Source organism: Chiloscyllium plagiosum, chromosome 6, assembly GCF_004010195.1.
Source record: "Chiloscyllium plagiosum isolate BGI_BamShark_2017 chromosome 6, ASM401019v2, whole genome shotgun sequence".
NCBI classification, from domain to species: domain Eukaryota; kingdom Metazoa; phylum Chordata; class Chondrichthyes; order Orectolobiformes; family Hemiscylliidae; genus Chiloscyllium; species Chiloscyllium plagiosum.
In genome coordinates this window covers 5,969,115-5,989,487 of record NC_057715.1, presented here as the reverse complement: position 1 = coordinate 5,989,487, position 20,373 = coordinate 5,969,115, and the positions used below count along the sequence as shown (strand labels likewise).

The following is a 20,373-nucleotide window of genomic DNA, read 5'->3' as shown; positions in this document are numbered from 1 at the left end:
GGCCGAAAGAGCGCCCTTTGTGCTGTTAGTATTCTAGTATTCTATAGTTTGATTTGAATAAGTCATTTGATTTACGAATGGGAACATCATGAAGGTGATCTCTCTGTTCTCACACATTTCAACACAAACTGTCCCACAGCACTCTACAAAAACATCAGCAAGTGTCTTGACCAATAGTTACTCTTTGACCAACATCAGGAATGTAGATGATCTGGTCATTATCTCAATGCTGTTTATGGAATATTGCAATTCCTACATTGGCTACACTTTGAAATAATTTCATTGTGCACCCCATAATTCATGATAACCAGAGGTCAGGAAAGGTGTGTGTGAAAATGCAAGCCTTTCTGTCTATGCATCATAGATGAGGAAGAACTTCTCCTATTGAGGTATTTCAGCTACTACAAAATTACATCATATGGGCACTGCCTGCAATGGGAAGTGGGTTTTTTGAAATTTCAATTAATGCATAAAACAAAGCAACATTAATTGAGATGAAATAGTTAAGTGGAATGGAAGAAACTGCTCAGGGAATGTTGTCTTTGCTCTGGAATTCAACAGAGGAACTGCAAAGAAATGGTGCGTACTTTATTCATTTCCGGTTTGAGATATTTTCCAGTGAGTGATCTCAAGTTTAAAATCACATTGCCGTCAGGAGTTCCTGTTTACTATTCTTGGAGACTGTGTCCCAGTTCCCAACCTTCCAGCTGAAGGGTTCACTCCAAGCATAACCGAGACTCAACAAGAACCAGAACTGAATCATTGGAATTAAATTTGGAAAGCCAATCAGTAAACTGTAGGCTGTTTTTATTTTTAAATCCAAAAAGAAAAGTACACAGTAGTAGTTTGCACTGAGGTAGCACCTTTTTTTTTTTTACAAGTTCAGCGTGTCCCAAAATATTTAACAGAAAATAGTGGGCTTTGAAAATATTGGCATCGTTGTAATGTGACTATAGCCATCTTCCTTGCATTCAAGTCAAACGTGAATATACCGAGAGTAGAGTCTGTGCACAGGTGAGGGGTGCCTCTGTTCATTGCTAGCAGAATGTGGGCCTCTGGTCCACGCCCAGTTTTCACAGCACAAGATGCCAAATAGCCTTGAATTATTGTAAACCCAATTCTTCATTGTCAGACTGACAAGGTTATTGTCTACAAAGGGCTTCTTCCTCTTAAACTTCCTTCCTTCCTTCCTTCCATTTGGGCTGCTGTCTGGAGCTCTATTCATTTTCAGACTTTTAGTTTGCAGAATTAACCATCACTTATTGTCTGCCAACCTGATCTATTGTTGGTGGCAGCTGAAGCAATAAAATGTTATAATTACTGCCTTTGTTACCTGCTGGCAAAATGATTCAATGCCATTATTATGTTGGACCACAACATTTCGATAATCACTAGTTAACTGTTTACTCTAATTATACTTGTGATGATCTATGCACTTTCGCACACATGCACTATTCTTGTTCCAGGCTGTAGCTTCGAGTAATTCATATCTCACTGCCTTGTTGCACTTGCTTCCAGATACATAGTTACCAAACTGATCAACGCTAGCAAAGATATTATCCAGGTTCAGCAGGTAATAGGGAAATTGGATCTTGGCCTTTATTTCAAAGGGAATGGGGAGTAAAAGGAGTGAGGTTTTGCTAAAACTATACCAAGCACTGGTCAGACCACAGCTGGAATACTGTGAACAGTTTCAGATACCTTACCAAAGGAAATCTAGACTGGCATTGGAGACAGTCTAGAAAATATTCATTGGGCTGATACCAGATATGGAGGGATGGTCTTATGATTTATTTGATTTATTTATTGTCACGTGTATTTATTACAAAATACAGTGAAGTGTTGTGTAATGTCGCCCCTCTCTGGTGCCATCTTAAATCACAGAAAAATAAACCAAAACACAGAATGTAAAGGGAGAAAAGTGAAGTAATTCTCCATCATTATAGTCCATCTTGTGAAGTGCTCTGTCATGGGCTTGGTGGGCAGGCACGAGTCCCCCTCATTGTGTTGCCAACACTGGAATAGAAGTTGCCCACACTTCTGTGCCATCTTGCCTCCATCAGTGCCCTCTCCAGTGAAACATCATTGGACCTCACCAATGCAGACACCACCGGGTACCACACCGAACCCGCCATGAGTCCATTCTGTGCCAACCTCGCTGATGCAGCAGCTGCTGATTTCTGCCGGGTACTCTTACTGAGCCCAAATTCCGCCCCCCCCCCCGGCCGGCTGCCATCTTCGTGAATCTGCACTGGGCGCAGACGCTGGGAAAGCTAAACCCATCTCCTCCACAACCGCTGAGCCACCCCCCACCCCCACTGGGCCACTCTGGAGACCCCACCTCCCATCCTGCTGGATCACCCTGGAGCCCTCTCTGACCGAGCTCTTCCCCAGATGTCAGTAAAATAAAATGGAAGAGAGAAAAAGAAGTGAGAGAAGAGAGGGCGGGGTAGAAAAAGAAAAAAACAAACAGAAATGTGGTCGTGTCCAGGCTCAGCAGCTTCACTTTACTGCCATCTAAGTGGATGCCCTCCAATGAGAGGTTGAGTAGAATGGGTCTGTACTGATTGGAGACTTTCCTAGGGTATCAGCTGCTTAGGAGACTTGAAAGGATGTGTCGGGGTTGTTTCCCTTGTGGGCAGAGACTAGGACCAGACGGCTTATTCTCAGAGTTAGGGACTTTCCAGTCAGTACAGATTATGAATTTAGATTAGATTAGATTCCCTACAGTGTGGAAATTGGCCCTTCGGCCCAACAAGTCCACACCGACCCTCCGAAGAGCAACCCACCCAGACTCATTCCCCTACACCTAATGCTATGGACAATTTAGCACGGCCAATTCACCTAATCTGCACATTTTTGGACTGTGGGAGGAAACCAGAGCACCCGGAGGAAACCCACACAGACGCCGGGAGAATGTGCAAACTCCACACAGTCAGTCGCTTGAGGCGGGAATTGAACCCGGGTCTCTGGCGCTGTGAGGCAGCAGTGCTAACCACTGTGCCACCGTGCTATGAGGAGAAATTTCTCTTTTCTGAGTATGGTCAATCTGTAGCATTCTCTATCAGGGGTGCTGTCAGGGCTGGGTCATCATATTAAAAGTTGCGACAGATTTTAATCATATTAACTATAGTCATGGCAGAGAGGCTGATTTCGGATCGGTAAGGTGACCAATAGTGAGGAGGTAAGGGTAGGAACGTGGAGCTGAGGATTATCAGATCAGTCACGATTTCAGTCAATGGTAGAGCAGACCCATTGGGCTGATTAGCCAACTATTGCTCTATATCTTACAGTCTTATGGTCTAATATCAGGCTTTCCAATCTTTGGGATCATACCTTAATATTGTGCAATGGTGTATGTTGGGTTCATGGACTTCAATTGTAATTTAAAAATGAGAAATATCAAATTTTTTGCCTTGCTATGTTTAAGCCTATATTTAAATTTCACAGGTAGTAAGAGTATATTATTCACCATTATATTTATATTGGTTTGTCAATCATTTAACAATTAATTATTCTGATTTAAGAAATTTCTCATGTGACTCTCTCTCTTGTTCGGGAAAAGTATAACATCTAATTCTATTGATTGGTTTGCTGCTGTCAAAACTTTCAGAAGTATTTGTGCTCATCTGAGTTATCAATAAACAATTTCTCCATCACAGTTAATACTCAATTAATAGTCAACAATGATCTGTTCACTGGTGGATTTGTTAAAGAGTATTATTATGGGCCAGACCAGACCCCTTCAAAATATTATTAAGAAGGTAGCCTAGACCCTAACTTTTTCATATTTTAAAGACACATTTCAGGTGCTGTGTTCCAAATGCAATGCAATTTGTTAACTTACTTGACGATAAGCAATACAAGTTTTGTTCAAACACTAGAGTTAAAGTACAACAAAAGAAAGAGGAACTTGGCATAACTTAATCTTTTGGAAAACGTAACAGAATACAGTAACTATTAACTAATTAACTGTTCCATTATAGTAACTTCACATAAATACCCTGAGCAAAAGGCAAATTCAGAAAACAGATTTGTCAGACATGCAATCCAACAGCTAAGGAAGAGACTACCAACTTTTGGCTCTAATTGAGAGAGGAGGAAAAATAGCTTTCACTTCACGACCCCAACAGCAATTGGTGCTGAAAGCTAAAAACTCGAAATCCCTGGTTCTGAGAGTGAGAGCCTGATCACACCTTAGTTGTTTGTCTTCTCACAGACTGCTTAACACCTGTTCCCCAACCTCACTAAAATAAACCAAGACAAAACACACCTCTTAAAGCCACAGCATTGTTACAGTGGACACTAAAACCTTAGCAAAATGAGATGATGCAAATTCCAAGAAGGTGAAATCCGGGCTCATTGCTGCTCCTCGCTTCACAAGAATGTATTCCAGAGAATTTTTGAGATCATTTTTCCTGTGGCCAACAGCAGCCTCTTTTAACAAGACCTGAGATCCACCCATGTGTCCTTGAAATTGAAGTTTCTAAATGTCCTATTAAAACCACGATTTACATGTGCAGAAGCCTACTACCTAAAAGGTCAGGCAGTATAGCATGCAAAATTTTAAAATGGCGGCAGTCTATGCCAGCATGAAATTTTGGAAAATCTGTTGATCCCACGCTAATGTCATCGTCATTCTGTTTTAGGATGACTTGACCGAATGAAAATAAGCTCTGAATTGTATCTGAAAGTAGAGAATGAACAGTCTTAATTCTGAAATCAGCCGGGAACTCTTCCACCCCCTTGCCAAATGTCCAGACTTGAGCCACAGTGTAAACTTATTCTCTCTCTTATATAGAGTTTACAGAATAACCATATTTAATTTTGCACTGCCCACATTAAGGATTAAATGTTTAGTTTTGAAGTCTAGTGGATTTACTAGTATTAAAAGTAGATGTGAATCTACCACAGATCACCTCGGGGGATGTTACACCCATTAATCCATTGACAACACACCAGTGAGCTTCTCTAATAATGATTATTTTCTTTCATTACATACAACCTATTGTCGCTGACTGTATTGCTTAATCTATTACATGCAGAGAACAGTGTTGCAGAAGCTAGAAATTAACATGCTTATGAGGCATTGGTTCATTCTCTAAGATACGCCAAAAAACAAACTACTCTTTTGCAGAAGCAGTTTTATTGGACAATATCTTTGATGCACATTTAGAGAATTGTGGAGTCATATGGCACTGACGAGGCCTTTTGATCCATTATCCCTCTGCTGTGTCTTTGAAAAATATATCAACCTAATTCCATTCCCCTATCCTTTTTTCCCTGGAGCTATTGCCTATTTTTTCTTTTTCAAAGAAGTATTCAATAGCCTTTTGAAAATTACTATTTAATCTGCTTCCAGGCAGTGCATTTAACAATATAATACATCTCTTATGAAAAAGAATCTACTCCTGTACCCTGAGTGCGTTAGCTAATAATCATAAACCTGTGTCCTCTGTTTATTGACCATCCTGCTACCTGTGAAAAACCTGATCATTCTCAGCATCTTTGTTAAATTTTCTCTAAACATTTGAACTCTCAGTAGAGCTGGCCATGTAAATTTGTGCTGGAAAAGCACAGTAGGTCAGGCAGCATCCGAGGAACAGGAGACATTCCCTGATGAAGTGCTTTTGCCCAAAACGTCGATTCTTCTGCTCCTCAAATGCTGCCTGACATGCTGTGCTTTTCCAGCACCACATTCTCGACTCTGATCTCCAGCATTGCAGTCCTCACTTTCACCTATGTAAATTTGTGCCTCATACAATGCTGCACATTTTCCAGGTCAGGATGTTCTTCCCAAAATGCAGCGCACAAATGTTGGCTGCAGTCCTTTTGGCTGAGGCCTGGATGGTGATTTGTAAGCGCTTGCTGTAACTTTGAAGCATTTCCAATTGATATCTCTACTTTGAAAAATAAAACAAGGATCCTTATATATAACATCATTATTCACTTCCTCTTCCACCTCAAACATTGTCAATATGAGCACTTGAGTGTCTGAGTCGCTGCATTTTGTTTTCATCATTTCGTTAATATTACCATTCCTTATTTTCTCTTCCAAAGTACATCACTTCATTACATCATTTTTCATCTGCCCATGTGTCTGCTAATTTCACCAGGTGCTGCCCAGTATTATCCTTCTCATTGTTTCTATGCATAAATCATTGTGACCTCTGAATACGAGCATTCTGTATCCCAGTCCTATTCATTTATCTCAGAGGTGTGGTCTGACACTGTTACAATTTTATCCTGTCTGGAAAAGACGACTACTTTCTGCTCTCTCTTAGTCAGTTTCATATCTGAGCAATTGCTGTCCCTTGTATCATTAGTTTTTTATGGGGTGGAATGTTATCAAGAGGATGGTGTGTTAAATGATGAGGGTTTGCTTTGGACCTGGATTGGTGGCCTGAGGATTACATGCCATGTGGCAGGGTGGCTAGCAATGTCCCACATTGGCAGTGTTGGTGGAGCCAGAGGGCTGTGAGGAGGTGCAGTTCAGTGTAAGTACAGGAGTGTTCAGTATGCTGTCTCCTTGAGGCAGATTGCATTCAAATCACGGTTGCTGGTAAATGGTGGAGGGTTTGAGTTCTGATGAGGGGCACTGCATTCGAACTGTGTGCTAACTTGCCAACTGGCAGAGAGCTGTGATGGATTTTTTTTAATATGGTGGGACTTGCCAGACTGAGCAGGGAGAGACTGTTGCAATGGGTTGGTCAGGAATCGGTGTAAATCATTACTACTACAAAAACCATAGTAGTGAATACTAATGAACGTTTATTAACTATTTATGCAACTTCAAGGAAATACTTCAATAGAATTCAATTAGAAACGTGTTCCCGAAGGTCTCCTTTCCAGTTGATGTAGATCATCTGACATGATGAATCTCTAGATATTAACATAAGTGATTAACTCTTTGTGCTAAAGTGAATAAATTGGTTTAACTGGAGTACCTTCTTCCAGGGTTATCTCTACCCTCTGGTTGTACACAACAGACACAGCAATGGTTAGTGAGTACACCAAGGGTAGTTTTCTTAATGGACTGTCTTTTACAGAACAATCTTTTCTTTTGTCCATCAGTGATATCAACATTGAAGACTTGCAGTGCAATGATCAGAGTTGTCTTCCATAGCTCACTCCAGAGTCATTGCAAAGGGCACCAGGAGCTGGTGTTTTGTTTGGCTGATGTCTCGCATAGGCTGATGTTTTCCAAGCCCACCCCATCTCTCAGACAAGAATAAGGTGCAAATGGCAGGATGTGTCGAGCATTGGTTTCCAAAGTTTGGAATTTGCCTGATTGATAATTCCTAAAACAGGAGGATGATCCAAGCCAGTCTCATTTTCATTAATAGCCGAGTGCAGGAGGGGAGGGCATGTCAGGAACAGTGCTGGCCTTACCTGAAACAAACATGCCAATTTGGTGAAACTACACAATAAGACTACATGGTTGTCAAACAGCATAAGCAGGAAATGATAGAGCTAAGTGATCCTACAACAAAAGATCAGATCTAATGAACGTTTATTAACTATTTATGCAACTTCAAAGGAATACTGTCAACATTTCTGCAATAGTATTGAAGGGTCTAGCCAAGCTGTTCTCATAGTTCTAACACTAACAGCATAGTTCTAATTACCCAGCAATATGTAAAATTGTCCAGTTATGTCCGGTACACACACAGCAGACCAAATCCAATCCGGCCAGTTACCTCTCCATCAGTTATGAGTAAGGTGATGGCAGGTGTCAGTAACAGTACTATCAAGCAGCACCTGTTCAGCAATAACCTGCTCAGTGATACCCAGTTTGGGTTCCACCAAAGTCACTTGTTTCCAGACCTCATTACAGCCTTAGTTCAAACATAGCTGAATCTCACAGGGGAGGGGAGAGTGACAACCCTTGACATCAATGCCCTTGTCAGTGTTTTGTTGAGTATGGCATAAAGAAGTTCGAGCAAAACTGGACTCAGTGGGAATCAGTGAGGTAAAACTCTCCACTGTTTGGATTCATTCCAGGCACATGTGAAGTTGGTTGTTGGAGATCAGTTATCTCAGCTCTAGGACATCTCTACAGGAGTGCCTGAGTATAGTGTCCCAGGCCAACTATCTTCAGCTGCTTCATTAATGACCTTCTATCATCAGATCAGAAGTGGCAAAATTCATTGTACAGTCAGTGTTCAGCACCATTTGCAACTTCTCAGCTATCAAGGCCATTCATGTCCAAATGCAGCAAGATGTGGACAATATCCATGTTTAGCTGACAAATGGCAAGCAACACATACAGCACACAAGGTTTAGGAAAGAATTCTGAGGGAAAGGATTTATGACTGTTTGGAAAAGCATAGCATGATTAAAGGCAGTCAGCGTGGCTTTGTGAGGGGGAGGTTATGCCTCACAAATCTTATTGATTTCTTTGAGGAGGTGAAGAGACAGGTTGACAAAGATTGGACAGTAGATGTGGTGTACATGGACTTCAGCATGGCATTTGATAAGGTTCCCATGGTAGGCTTATTCATAAATTCAGGAGGTATGAGATACAGAGAGATTTGGCTATCTGGATTCAGAATTGTTCGGCTGACAGAAGTCAGAGAGTGGTTGGAGATGGGAAGTATTCTGCCTGGAGGTCAGTGGTGAGTGGGGTCCCGCAGGGCTCTGTCCTTTGGCCTCTGCTCTTTGTAGTTTTTTATAAATGACTTGGATGAGGAGGTTGAGGGGTGGGTTAGTAAAATTGCAGATGACACAAAGATTGGTGGTGTTGTCGATAGTATAGAGGGCTACTGCAGGCTGCAGTGCAACATAGGATGCAGAGCTGGGCTGAGAAATGGCAGATGGAGTTCAACCTGGATAAATACAAAGTGATGCATTCTGGAAGGTAGAACTCGAATGCTGAATATAGGATTAAAGACAGGATTCTTGGCAGTGTGGAGGAACAACAGGATCTGGATGTTCAAGTGCATAGATCCCTTAAAGTTCCCACCCAAGTGGATAGGGTTGTTAAGAAAGCATATGCTGTTTTTTGGCTTTCATTAACAGGGGGATCGGGTTTAAGAGCCGTGAGGTTTTGCTACAACTCTGCAAGTCCCTGGTGAGACCATACTTGGAATATTAGTCCAGTTCTAGTCACCCTATTATAAGAAAGATGAGGAGGCTTTAGAGAGGGTGCAAAGAAGGTTCGCCAGGATGCTGCTTGGACTGGAAGGCTTGTCTTATGAAAAGAGGTTGACTAAGACATTTCTCTCTGGAGAGGAGGAGGAAGAGAGGTGACCTGATTGAGGTGTACAAGGTAATGAGAGGCATGAATTGAGTCAATAGCCAGAGATTTTTCCCCAGGGCAGGATTGACTGCGACAAGGGGTCATAGTTTTAAGGAGTTAGGAGGAAGGTATAGAGAAGACATCAGAGGTAGGTTCTTTACGCAGAGAGTTGTGAATGAATAGAATGTGGTGGTGGTGGAAGCAGAGTCATCATGGATATTTAAGATACAGCTGGACATGCACGTGGTCAACAGTGAATTGAGGGGTGCGTAGGTTAGGTTATTTTACCTTCGATTAGGAGTAATCTCGGCACAGCATTGTGGGCTGAAGGCCCTGTTCTGTGCTGTACGTTTCTGTGTTCTACAAGTGTGAGGCAAAGACCATTTCCAACAAAGAATATAATCATTTTCTCTTGATATTCAATGGTAACATAAATGCTGAATTCCCCCACTGATAATATGCTGCAGGTTACAAGTAACTATAAACTGAACTGGACGAGTTATAACAGTACTGTGGCTGCAAGATCAGAGGCTAAGAATATGGCAGTGAGTAACTCATCTCCTTATCCACCCCGCCTCTCCAAAGCTTGTATACCATCCTGATTTGGAAATATATCACTGTTCCTACAGGTTCAAAATTGTGGACTCCCTCCATAATAACAACATTTTGGGAGTATCTACACAAATGAACTGAGTTGGTTTAAGACAATCTATCACATTTTCTCGAGCAGCTGGGGATAGGGAATAAATGCTGGCCACCCCAGTGATGCCAACATCCCACAATTGAATAAATTTTTAAATAAATTATTTTAGTTACGGATTTATCATACTGTGTGGTACATCATGGCCAATTTACAAAATTAACTGCTGATACCAGAGAGGTTAACAGTTAGACCTCTCTTTGCAGAGAATAATTCTGGTCAAACCTAACCACATGCTTCTGCCCAGAGGAAAATTATGAAACGTTGAACGTTAAACTAGCTAATGACTTATTTTCCACTCTGCCTGAACTGCAGCTTTATATTTCTCACGTGGGCCCACAGAGAGAATTTGTTTGCAGTTTCGGCTTTGCCATGACGTAGTTAGTGCTGCTTCCTTCCTGCTTCTTGCAAGGTTGGAACAGAGATAAGGAAACAACAGCTCAAGCTTGCTTTGCACAAACAAAACTCACCAAGACTCTTCTGAGAAGGTTAGTAAAACAACGTTTATAAAGTTACCCTGACAGCATTTGATGAGCAAGGCAACTCTCACTGCTTAGTGTAAAAACAATGTGATTATTGTCTTTGTTTTGGTTGTGTTAGTTCAACTTGGAACAAGCAGTGGTCTTCAAACTCTAGCCATGTTACATGTCACCGCTGATTTACAAGAAACGAAGGAAACTACCAGATCGACATGATTCATTTGACTCTTGTTAAGCTTTCCTCCATTTGAAATTTGTTTTAAATGATACATTTTATTTTCAGGACAACTTGGTCTTCAGAACAAAGATTAAATGCGGAAATTCGATCCAGGGTAAGGATTTGCTGCTCCCTCCTCCTGAAGTTTGACGGTCCTTTTGCCACTGTGGGAATCCCCCATTTCTTTGGATCTTGTATTGAACCCAAAGGCTTCCATTTGTCCGCCACCTCTTCCAAAGTAGCTATGAACTGAAATGTTTTAATTGTGATGGAAGCTGACACCTTTTGAGGAGAAAGACCTCCCTTGCATTTCGTCCAGTATTAAGTGGACCACCTCACTTGCTAAAGCACAAGGAATGCACTGCCATGGCGACTGCAGTTGGGCAAAATGAAGTTGTATTTGAATTTACAAATAATGGCATGGAAGACACACACGAGGTAAGATGATCATTTCACACTCTTGGCAAAGGTTTTCTCGGGGACTCATTGAGCGACATTAAAATTGTTGGTTATTCACAAAGGAGAGTAAGTGCAGCTGTGTAAAATTTTATTTGTGCTTGTTGTCCGAAATTTACAAGGAAGGATGAAGCAGCACCCGAGATCCGGAATCCTGGCAGAAGGCCGATGTGAAGCAAACTTCATTTTAATGAGTCAGTTTGTGTCAAAGTTATATTGAGTCTTGAAATACCAATGATTTTCAATGGTTCCCAACCCTTGCATTGAATCTCATTTTATTTCAGTGAATTGGCTGAAATCTGAAGTACCTGAAAATAACGTTGGCTGCTTGTAGTTCCCTGAGCAGTTTCTTGCTCTGTCAGTTTTTGTGTGGCTGTATGCTTGTACTTTTCAACCAGAACAGTCTTATGTGCTGACTTCAGTGTTGGTTTGCCAGTTTCCTCAGGGGGCAGGGCACCATAGAGAACAGCCAGAGCTATATCTATTCAGCATAGAAAAAAATCCTGGTCTTAAATTTACTAACATGAGCTATGTATTATTTATATATTAAATTGTAAGACAATGGTAAGGCTACAACTGAAATATTGTGGGCAGTTCTGGTCACCATATTAAAGGAAGAAGGTAATCACTCTGGAGAGAGTGCAGAGCAAATTTACTAGAATGTTGCGAGGGCTGGAGAATTGTAACTTTGAGGAGAGATGGCAGAAGTTGGAGTTGTTTTCCTTGGAACAGAGAAGGCTGAAAGGTAATGTGATTGAAGTATACAAAACTGTGGGGCAGAGATAGAGTAGACAGGAGTTTCCCTTGGTAAAGACTTCAAAAACTAGGTGTATAGATTCAAGCTAATTGGCAGAAGGATTAGAGGGGACATGAGGAAAGACTCTTTCTATGCAGAAGCTGGCAGATGTCTGGAATTTGCTGCCTGTGGAGGGAGAGACTCTATAAACTTTTTTTTTTCCACAAAGGACCTGGATCTGCACCTTTAAATGCTTTAAGCTGCAAAGCTAAGGCCAGGAAAATGGGATTAAAAGGGCATCCAGATGTCTTTGGTCAGCATGGACAAGATGGGCTAAATGGCCCTCTTCTGTGCTGTATCATGTCTAAGGTTTTATGGTTTTTAGAATCATAGAGTGATACAGCATGGAAATAGACCCTTCAGTCCAACCAGTCTATGCCGAACATAATCCAAAACTAAACTAGTCCCACCTACCTGTTCCTGGCCCATATTCCTCCAAACATTTCCTAATGTAGCTATTCAAATATCTTTTAAACGTAATTGTACTCACATTCACTACTTTCTCAGGAAGTTCATTTCACACGCGAACCACCCCTTCTGTAAAAATAAAAAAAAGCCTCTTACGTCTTTTTAAAATCTCTCTCCTCTCATCTTTTAAAAACGTGCCCCCTAGTCTTGAAATCCCCATCCAAGGGAAAAAAAAGCAACCATTATCTATTTCCCTCATTATTTTGTAAACTGCTACCAGATCGCCCCTCAACCTCCTACACTCCAGTGAAAACGTCCCAACCTATCCAGGCATCTGAGAGTTACTGCATTTTGTTTTTTCCCTTATCCCAGTGGTGTGTTTCAGTGCACAAATCCTATTCCTATTACTTTGCAGTAATTACCATTATGTTTCATGACTCTGGAGATTGTACCTACTGGGTGAGTGGTCATGGAGGATATATGGGGCTCACAGAAGTGAACTTGTTGAGGATGTGAAATAGTGGTGGGGAGGGGTGGGGTGGTGTGTGAAGTGAGGGAGTTGAGTGAAGTTTATGGGACCTTTAGACAATGTTGGGAGCTGGGGGGGTGTCAGAGCAACAGCACTCCCTTAACTGGCCTGCCTTCACTCCCCTCTGACTCAATTGCAGTTTGCACATTGCACTGTGAACATGAGACCACGTGAAAAAGCAGAAATCCCTGTAAAGTCACATGTGTGCACAGCATTTACTTTGGCTGCACCAGACTGAGTGAGCCCTAATTGAGTCCAGAGCTACTTAAAGGTCTTGTGTTTAGTGTACAAGAGGTTGTCAATAATTGAAATATGTTTGGTTAATCTTTTTGTATTATGTTTCTGCTTTCAAGATTCGAGCCAAGGCTCTGGAATTCACCCAACCTCTCCATCTCTTACTATTCCTTTTAAAGGTGCCCCTTAAAGCTTCCCTCTTTGAATAAATTTTTGTTCACTATCATAATGTTTCCTCCTCTGGCTCATAGTAAATTCCTTTAGTGACTGAACTTCTTAAAAAAAAAAAATTGTCTTGTGATGCTGAACTACTTTAAGATGCAAAATGAACATAAGTTCCATTGTTATCGTGGTCAAACCCTGTGATCAACATTGCCATGGTACTGTACGAGGAGTGTCAGCTTAGATTAGATCAAGTTTCTGAATTGAAATATGTTTTGAAGCTGACCAGGTTGCTATAGCTTCTGAATGGCTAAAGCTACAATATATATTTGATCCATATTGAGATGGTGCTGAGAATCCGACCCTGCCTTAGCTCAACTGCTGCTGAAATCATCATAGATGTATTTATTACCTCTAGATTAAATTATTTCAAGACTGTACTTGCTGAATCTGTGTTAAGTTCTGTCTCATTATCAGCATACTAGTGTATCTTTAAGGGACATTGTCTGATGTCATCACTGTGTGTCAGAATATCTGACCTGAGGGGATAAATGGATCATACTCCATTTTGCATCTGGATCAGTTTAATTTGATTTATTGTGTTCACATGTATGCAGTACAGTGAAAAGTTTTGTTTTCTCTGTGAGCAGTACAGGCAGACCATAACAAATAAGGACATACTGATATAGGGTGCTTAGACAGAGCAAAGCATGCAGGTTACAGCTGTACAGGATGTGCACAAAGCAAGATCAACAATCTTTGAAGTTAGAGAGGTTTGTTCAGAGCTGGAAAAGCACAGCTGGTCAGGCAGCATGGAAATAGACCCTTCAGTCCAACCAGTCTATGCCAAACATAATCCAAAACTAATCGACATTCCGAGCATTAGGCCTTCATTGGGTGGTGGGGGGTGTGAGGCTGGGGGGAGCGTAGCTGGGAATGCGATAGATAGATAGATAGATGAAAGTGGGTGGTGAAGGTGATAGGTCGGAGAGGAGGGTGGAGTGAATAGTGATCTCCAGCATCTGCAGTCCTTACTTCTTCCCTGTCCATTCAGTAGTCTAATAACAGCAGGAAAGAAGCTGTTCTTGAACCATTAGTGTGCATATTCAGTCTTCTGTATCTTGTGCCTGATGAAAGAGGTTGTAAGAGAGTATTCCCAGGCTGGAAAAGGTCTTTGATGGCAGCCTTTCCATGGCAATGGGAAGTGTAAATGGAGTCCATGGATGGAAAATTGGCTTTCATGATGGTTTGGGCTGTGCACAACTTTCTGTAGTTTCCTATGGTCCTGGGTAGAGCAGTTGCCATACCAGGCCGTTATGCACCCGGACAGTATGTTTTCAATGGTGCATCTGTAAAAGGTGGTGAGGGTCCTTATGGACATGCCAAATTTGCTGAGCTGCCTAAGGAAGAAGAGGCGTTGTTGTGCCTTCCTGACCATTGAATCTACTTGGGAAGCCCAGGGCAGATTGTCAGTTATTGTCACTTCTGGGAATTTGACCCTTTGTAACCTCTCTACCTCACTCTGTTGATGTTAGTAGGGGCGTGCCCTCCTCCTTTCTTCCTGAACCCAGTGACCATTTCTTTTGTTTTGCTGATATTCAGAGGGATTATTATCACTGTACCATGACACTAAGCCCTCGATCTCCTTCCTGTATTCTGACTCATCTTTGTTTGATATCTGTCCTCTCATGGTGGTGTCATCAGCAAACTTGTAGATGGCATTGGTTCGGAGATGCACAACATGCTACTTGAAGTATTCTGCTCAGTTTTAATCTAATGCCTTAATATTAGCTCAGAGACCTATGTACCTGTGGTTGCAATTTTTGTATAGAATATCTAGCTGAAACAAACATCTGGATTTTTCAATATCATGATATACATGCCCAGTTTCATTGGTCAAAGTTTTCTAAGCCTTAAGTAACCTATCAGATAAGACACCCCAATGGTGGTAAACTTACATGATGATTAGTAGCAACAGCCATATTTATTTGACCTTCAAAACAGGATGGTTGATAGTTGGAAAACTAATCAAAGGCCAATGAAACAGTAGCCTTAGGATCAGAGAATTTGAACAATCAGCAGTGGCAGTTTCTCTGAATACAGATGATTGTACAAATGTGCAGATGGACCATTAAACACCAAGAACACAGAACTTAATTTTATTTTTGTTACAGTATCAGTTTATTTAAAGATAACAGAAATTATTAAGAATGCTTTACTTTAAAATAAAAAGCCTGAAGTTACAAATGCAATCAAACCTAAAGGTTTCAGATCTGCACTGAAGCACAGTAAATACTCTACCTTGCTCTCTCTCTTGGAAAAAATTCACCTGAGCGTCTGCTAATCGAAGTTAAAATAAAAACAGCAGCTATATGATCCTGAAAGCACAGCTCCAAAATCTTTCAAAAAGATAATACAGCTTATATATACAAAAAAAATTGGTTTTCTACATTTAAAAAACATTGTGTCCAGACCTATATGATGTCATCATTTCATCTTTAGTGTGAATACCAACTACAGGCAGAAACCTGTTACTGCCAGAGGCAATTCATAAATGACAAGCCTACAATAGTTTTAAAAAAAAAAGGAGTCTTTTCAAGGGATCAAGTGGAATAGCAGTTTTAGTTTACACGTGGCTTATAGTGGTACAGTGCAGAATCTTTAAGGTGGATTCAAGCACAGCAGAAACCTCAATATAGTTTGCATATTCTCCCCATGGCTGCGTGGGTTTCCTCTGGGTGCTTCCCACATTCTTCCCACATTCCAAAAGATGTGCAGGTCGGTGAATTGGCCACGCTAAATTGCCCGTAGTGTTAGGTGCATTAGTCAGGGGGGAATGAGGTCTGAGTGGGTTACTCTTCAGAGGGTCGGTGTGGACTTGTTGGGCCGCAGGGCCTGTTTCCACATTGTAGGGAATCGAATCTAATCTAAAAAATCTTACTTGCCATTAGTAAGGAGGGTTTTTGCAAACATAATGCTTCCAGTTTTTCTATGGATGAGAGAAATCCAGAAAAGATTTGGAAGGTGTTCAAAAACCAACCCAAAGTTACAACTAACTCCGGATCACCAGACTCTAACTTGTTATACAGACAGTAATTCTAAGAATGTTTGACTAAATTATTAAAAGATGATGCAACAAAAGGTCAAGAGTGCAACTTTTCTGAAGAGGAACTGTAAGAGAGGGTCATTAAGTTAGTTGTTGCAATTAAAGCCTTTTGGAAGAATCTTTTGGGCAAGAGAAAGGACATTACTTGAGGAAAGTCATACGTATGAAGCCATAGTGACAGCTTGACCAACAATTGGATGCCTTGGGTAGTGACAGCACGAAAGCCACGGACAGCACAGTACACCAAATCAACAAAATCTTTAACAAGATTGGTCATACCTACCCAATTGATGCCCATCTTTTCATGATAAAGCACGTGGTACCGGGAGACATCGGATTTGCATGTGCAGGTAGTCCCGATTCCAAAGGTCAACAGCGAACACAAAACAAAACATAAGTGACCAACAAAGCAATACATCACCACAACACAGGAAACAAGCAAAGTGTTAAGAGGATGCACAAACTTGAACGCATTAATGAAGATCAGAGTAAACAAAAGGAAAGGCAAACTATCTGCTCCACCCTCCTCTCCAAATCTCCGACCTACCACCACTTTCACCACATGTTCACGTTGCATTCTCAACCTAATCTCCTCCTCTTCTCCGCCCCCCCCCCCCCCCCCAGCCCCACCACACCACCTATTTAACTCTCAGCCCCCTTGTCCCACAAGCTTCATTCCTGATGAAGGGCACTTGCCTAAAATGTCAATTCTACTGCTCCTCAGATGCTGTCTGACCAGCTGTGCTTTTCCAGCACCACACTCTTCAACTCTGATCTCCAGCTTCTGTAGTCCTCACTTTCTCCTCCCAGGATGATTATGTCTGAGATGCTCAGTAGATTGACCAACCCAAACAAAAATCAGGATGTTTCACTTGATCTGCACATTGATGCTCTCTACTACAATTCTCCAGGTTACTGTATGACACTTTGGCCTGAGCCAGTGTGAATTGTTGCTCATCTTCGGCAGTTACCAATTGCAATTGCAAAAGATCATTATCTAGGAATGGCCTGATAACCTAGGTACTGCTTGAATGCTTTGTTCACTTTTTGCTAAACAGAGATGGACTTGGCATATGAAGTCAGATCATTTGCTCCTGTGTTCCTTTAGAAACACAAATCATATTAGCCAGGTGTAAGCAACCACTGATTCTTGGGATAGAGATTTACTGTCTCTTCCCCCTTCCCCCTGCCTCCGTTTGCAAGTTTGTGGAGGAGGGGGTGGGAGTTGACCTCCCCAGTTCTCAATTTTACGGCAGCAGGTGATGCCAAAGACCACCTGGAAACCTTCACGTTCCACTTGAGGCCCTTAAATAGCCTGTTATTGGCTCTTAAAGGCAACTTCCTGTCCAGATGTAATTTTGGAGCCAGAGTGAGGATGGGGGAGATGCCCAGCTGATCAAATTGTTCAGGTATCTGATCAGAAGTGGGAGGCACCTTCATTCCGAGCTTCCTATCCCAGATTGGCCACATCTAAATCCTTTTCCTCGTTTCCAGTGCCCTCCCAAATCTCCGTGTCCCCAAGGTCTGCACACATCGGCCTGGCCTTGCATTCATAACTCCCATCCACCTTTCCATGCCACTTCTCAGTCTCCGTTCCTGCCTCTCCCGCGTGAGCCCATGCTTAGTTCCATCATAACTCCAAGCCTGAGGACTGTGTAGGCCTTGTATAGGTTACCACCCTCAGGAGCACCATTGGGACTCTGAGAGATGCCATTCCATATATCTGGCTGGCTCTGAAGTGGGAGTTCCTCACCAGTGATTTCTTACTGCTGCCTTCCCAGTGCTCCTCAGTGTGTTAAGTGGTTGAGGGAAAAATAGAAGGTTGAGTTCCATGAGGATTCTCTGGTTGGCAGAGCTGGAAACCCAATCATCAAGAGAGTAGTGGTCAAGCTGTGACTACTGTAATAAACTCTGCATTCTATATCCTGACAAACTGCTGGTGTACAAAGTACCTGCTGTCTGTTATGCCCATAAAACTGTTCAGTATAGAAGACTTGACAAGATTTGAATTTTTCACTTGAAAGCTCTTGCACAACACAAGTGTCAGTAGCACATTAATTTCAGCAGCTCATAACTCCTGATTAACAAGCTGTTGAAATTAATCAGGTGTATAATTTAGTGAGAGTAACAGACTGTACAACATATTAGGTATAAATTAGTTCCTGGCAGTCATATGTAATTTTTTTTTTGTTCAAGCATGCTAATGTTTTGTAAACTTAATCCATAGGGTTCAACTTTCATGTACCAAAAAATGAATACTAAGTCTTGTGTAATACAGAAAAAGCCATACATGGTTAAATAGAAGTTATTAACTAATCTCTGTAATCTAGGATTAATATGTAGGTACAGCCAATGCAATATCCATCTATTGTTTCCTGTTAATGTTCAATACCTGATGATGTAACACTAAATGAATGTAAGTGTTGTGTTAATTTAAATCAATAGCTACTGTTAAATAATTAATCTTTTCCTAGTAATTGACTAGACCATATTATGTACAAACAGCACTCAAATAGGGGCCTTTGACATACTGGCGATGTCCCTATCTCTGAACCAGTGTCATCCCATTTCCCCCCTCAGTTGAAACAAAATGCTCAAACACGTTGTAGTTTTACCTCTTTCATCTTTATTCCGGGCCCTGGAGGGAGAGAGAATGATCAGCCATATGCTCAGAGACATGAGTTCTGTCTTCTCTGGAATAGCAGTTACTTAATGATTTGTTTTAGTCATTTTACAGGGAGGAACATACATATAAGGCAATATACATATTGATTGGGTGACCGTTACAATCAGAGAGTGTCAATAGCAAAGATTAAGCCATCTGCTGTTATACTATGAATGCTCTTAACCTTAACTGGCTTCACATAATGAATACTTTTCACCTTGTTAAACTGACCTTATATACTGAACGCTTCTAATATTGTTAAATGGCTCTACATAATGAATGCTTTTCCACCCTTGTTAACCCATTACCCTTGCCTCCAGCACCCCATTGTTAACTCTAAGTTCGTATCTGATCTGAGTCATGCTCAGCTGAACCTCTTGTTTCACAAAACTCAGAACTTAACTCTTTCCCTACCTGCTCATACCCTTTATAAGTTCTTATCAGATGATCCATGTTTAAGTCTCACCCGCCCCAGAGGTTTGTCCTAATGTGTCTGAACTGGTTAACAATAATAAAATGATGCTCAACTAGCCTACCATAAAAAGAGAATTTTGTAAAATGCAGAGGACACCCAGCTAGGGATTAATAGTGCTGATTCAGAATGGTTAATCCTGCTTTTAATTGGGGACAAGGCTAATTAATGCAAAAATTTCAGTTTGGAGTTTAAATTTCCAAACATGCCTGTGATAGACTGGATTGTATGCCATTGTTCAAGAAATAATCTTGTGGTAATAAATGGTACTTTTGTGGTTGATATTCTCTTGGACTTTTTAACATTAGTCTGGAATATATTGATAAACTGTGCTGACCTCGCAAACTGTTAGTGGAGGTTTAACTGATCTGTCAGTGTCATCATAACCTTAGATGTTTCATTGTTTTTGGACCTTATCCTAGACAATATTATTTTGTGTGATGTGTGGGTGTATATCATCATATGCAGATCCAATATCACCTTATGTTTATCCTTTATTTTATTTTTGCTTGTTTTCTTGCAGTATAACAGTTGTGAGCATTTAGCTCATTATCTGAGAGACTGTAGGCAAGAAGTAATTTTGACATTATTTTACTGTCTGATAAACCTGAAAAATATGATTGCTCTGTTTAAGATGCTGTTTGGAGGCTTGGTGTGGACTGATTGGCTGAATTGCCTGCTTCCACACTGTGGGGATTCTGTGATTCGAAAGCAGAAACATACACAGCATGACAGAGAGCTGCTGAGGGCTTTTGTGGTGCAGTGGTAGTGTTCCTAACTCTGGGCCGTACTCCATCTCCCGAGAGATATGACATATCATTCCAGAACAGCTGGCTTGAAATAACTTACACAGAAGTTGCTAGCTGATCTTTCACCAGCTAATAACTATCCTTTCCTTTTTAATTGTG

General features: G+C 41.2%; 1 protein-coding gene across 3 annotated transcripts in view; it reads left to right on the top strand.

Moving 5' to 3' along the window:
* Nucleotides 1-20,373, top strand: part of LOC122550440 (ETS-related transcription factor Elf-1-like) — a 140,696-nt gene that overhangs the window by 33,540 nt on the left and 86,783 nt on the right. For 2 of the 3 annotated variants that reach the window (XM_043691174.1, XM_043691175.1), the window contains exon 2: nucleotides 10,704-11,075. In XM_043691174.1, coding sequence (XP_043547109.1) covers nucleotides 11,004-11,075 — 72 coding nt within the window. In that variant the 5' untranslated portion in view covers nucleotides 10,704-11,003. Of the gene's footprint in view, nucleotides 1-10,324; nucleotides 10,430-10,703; nucleotides 11,076-20,373 lie in introns of those variants that run through there. The other variant, XM_043691173.1, reaches the window with a different exon arrangement.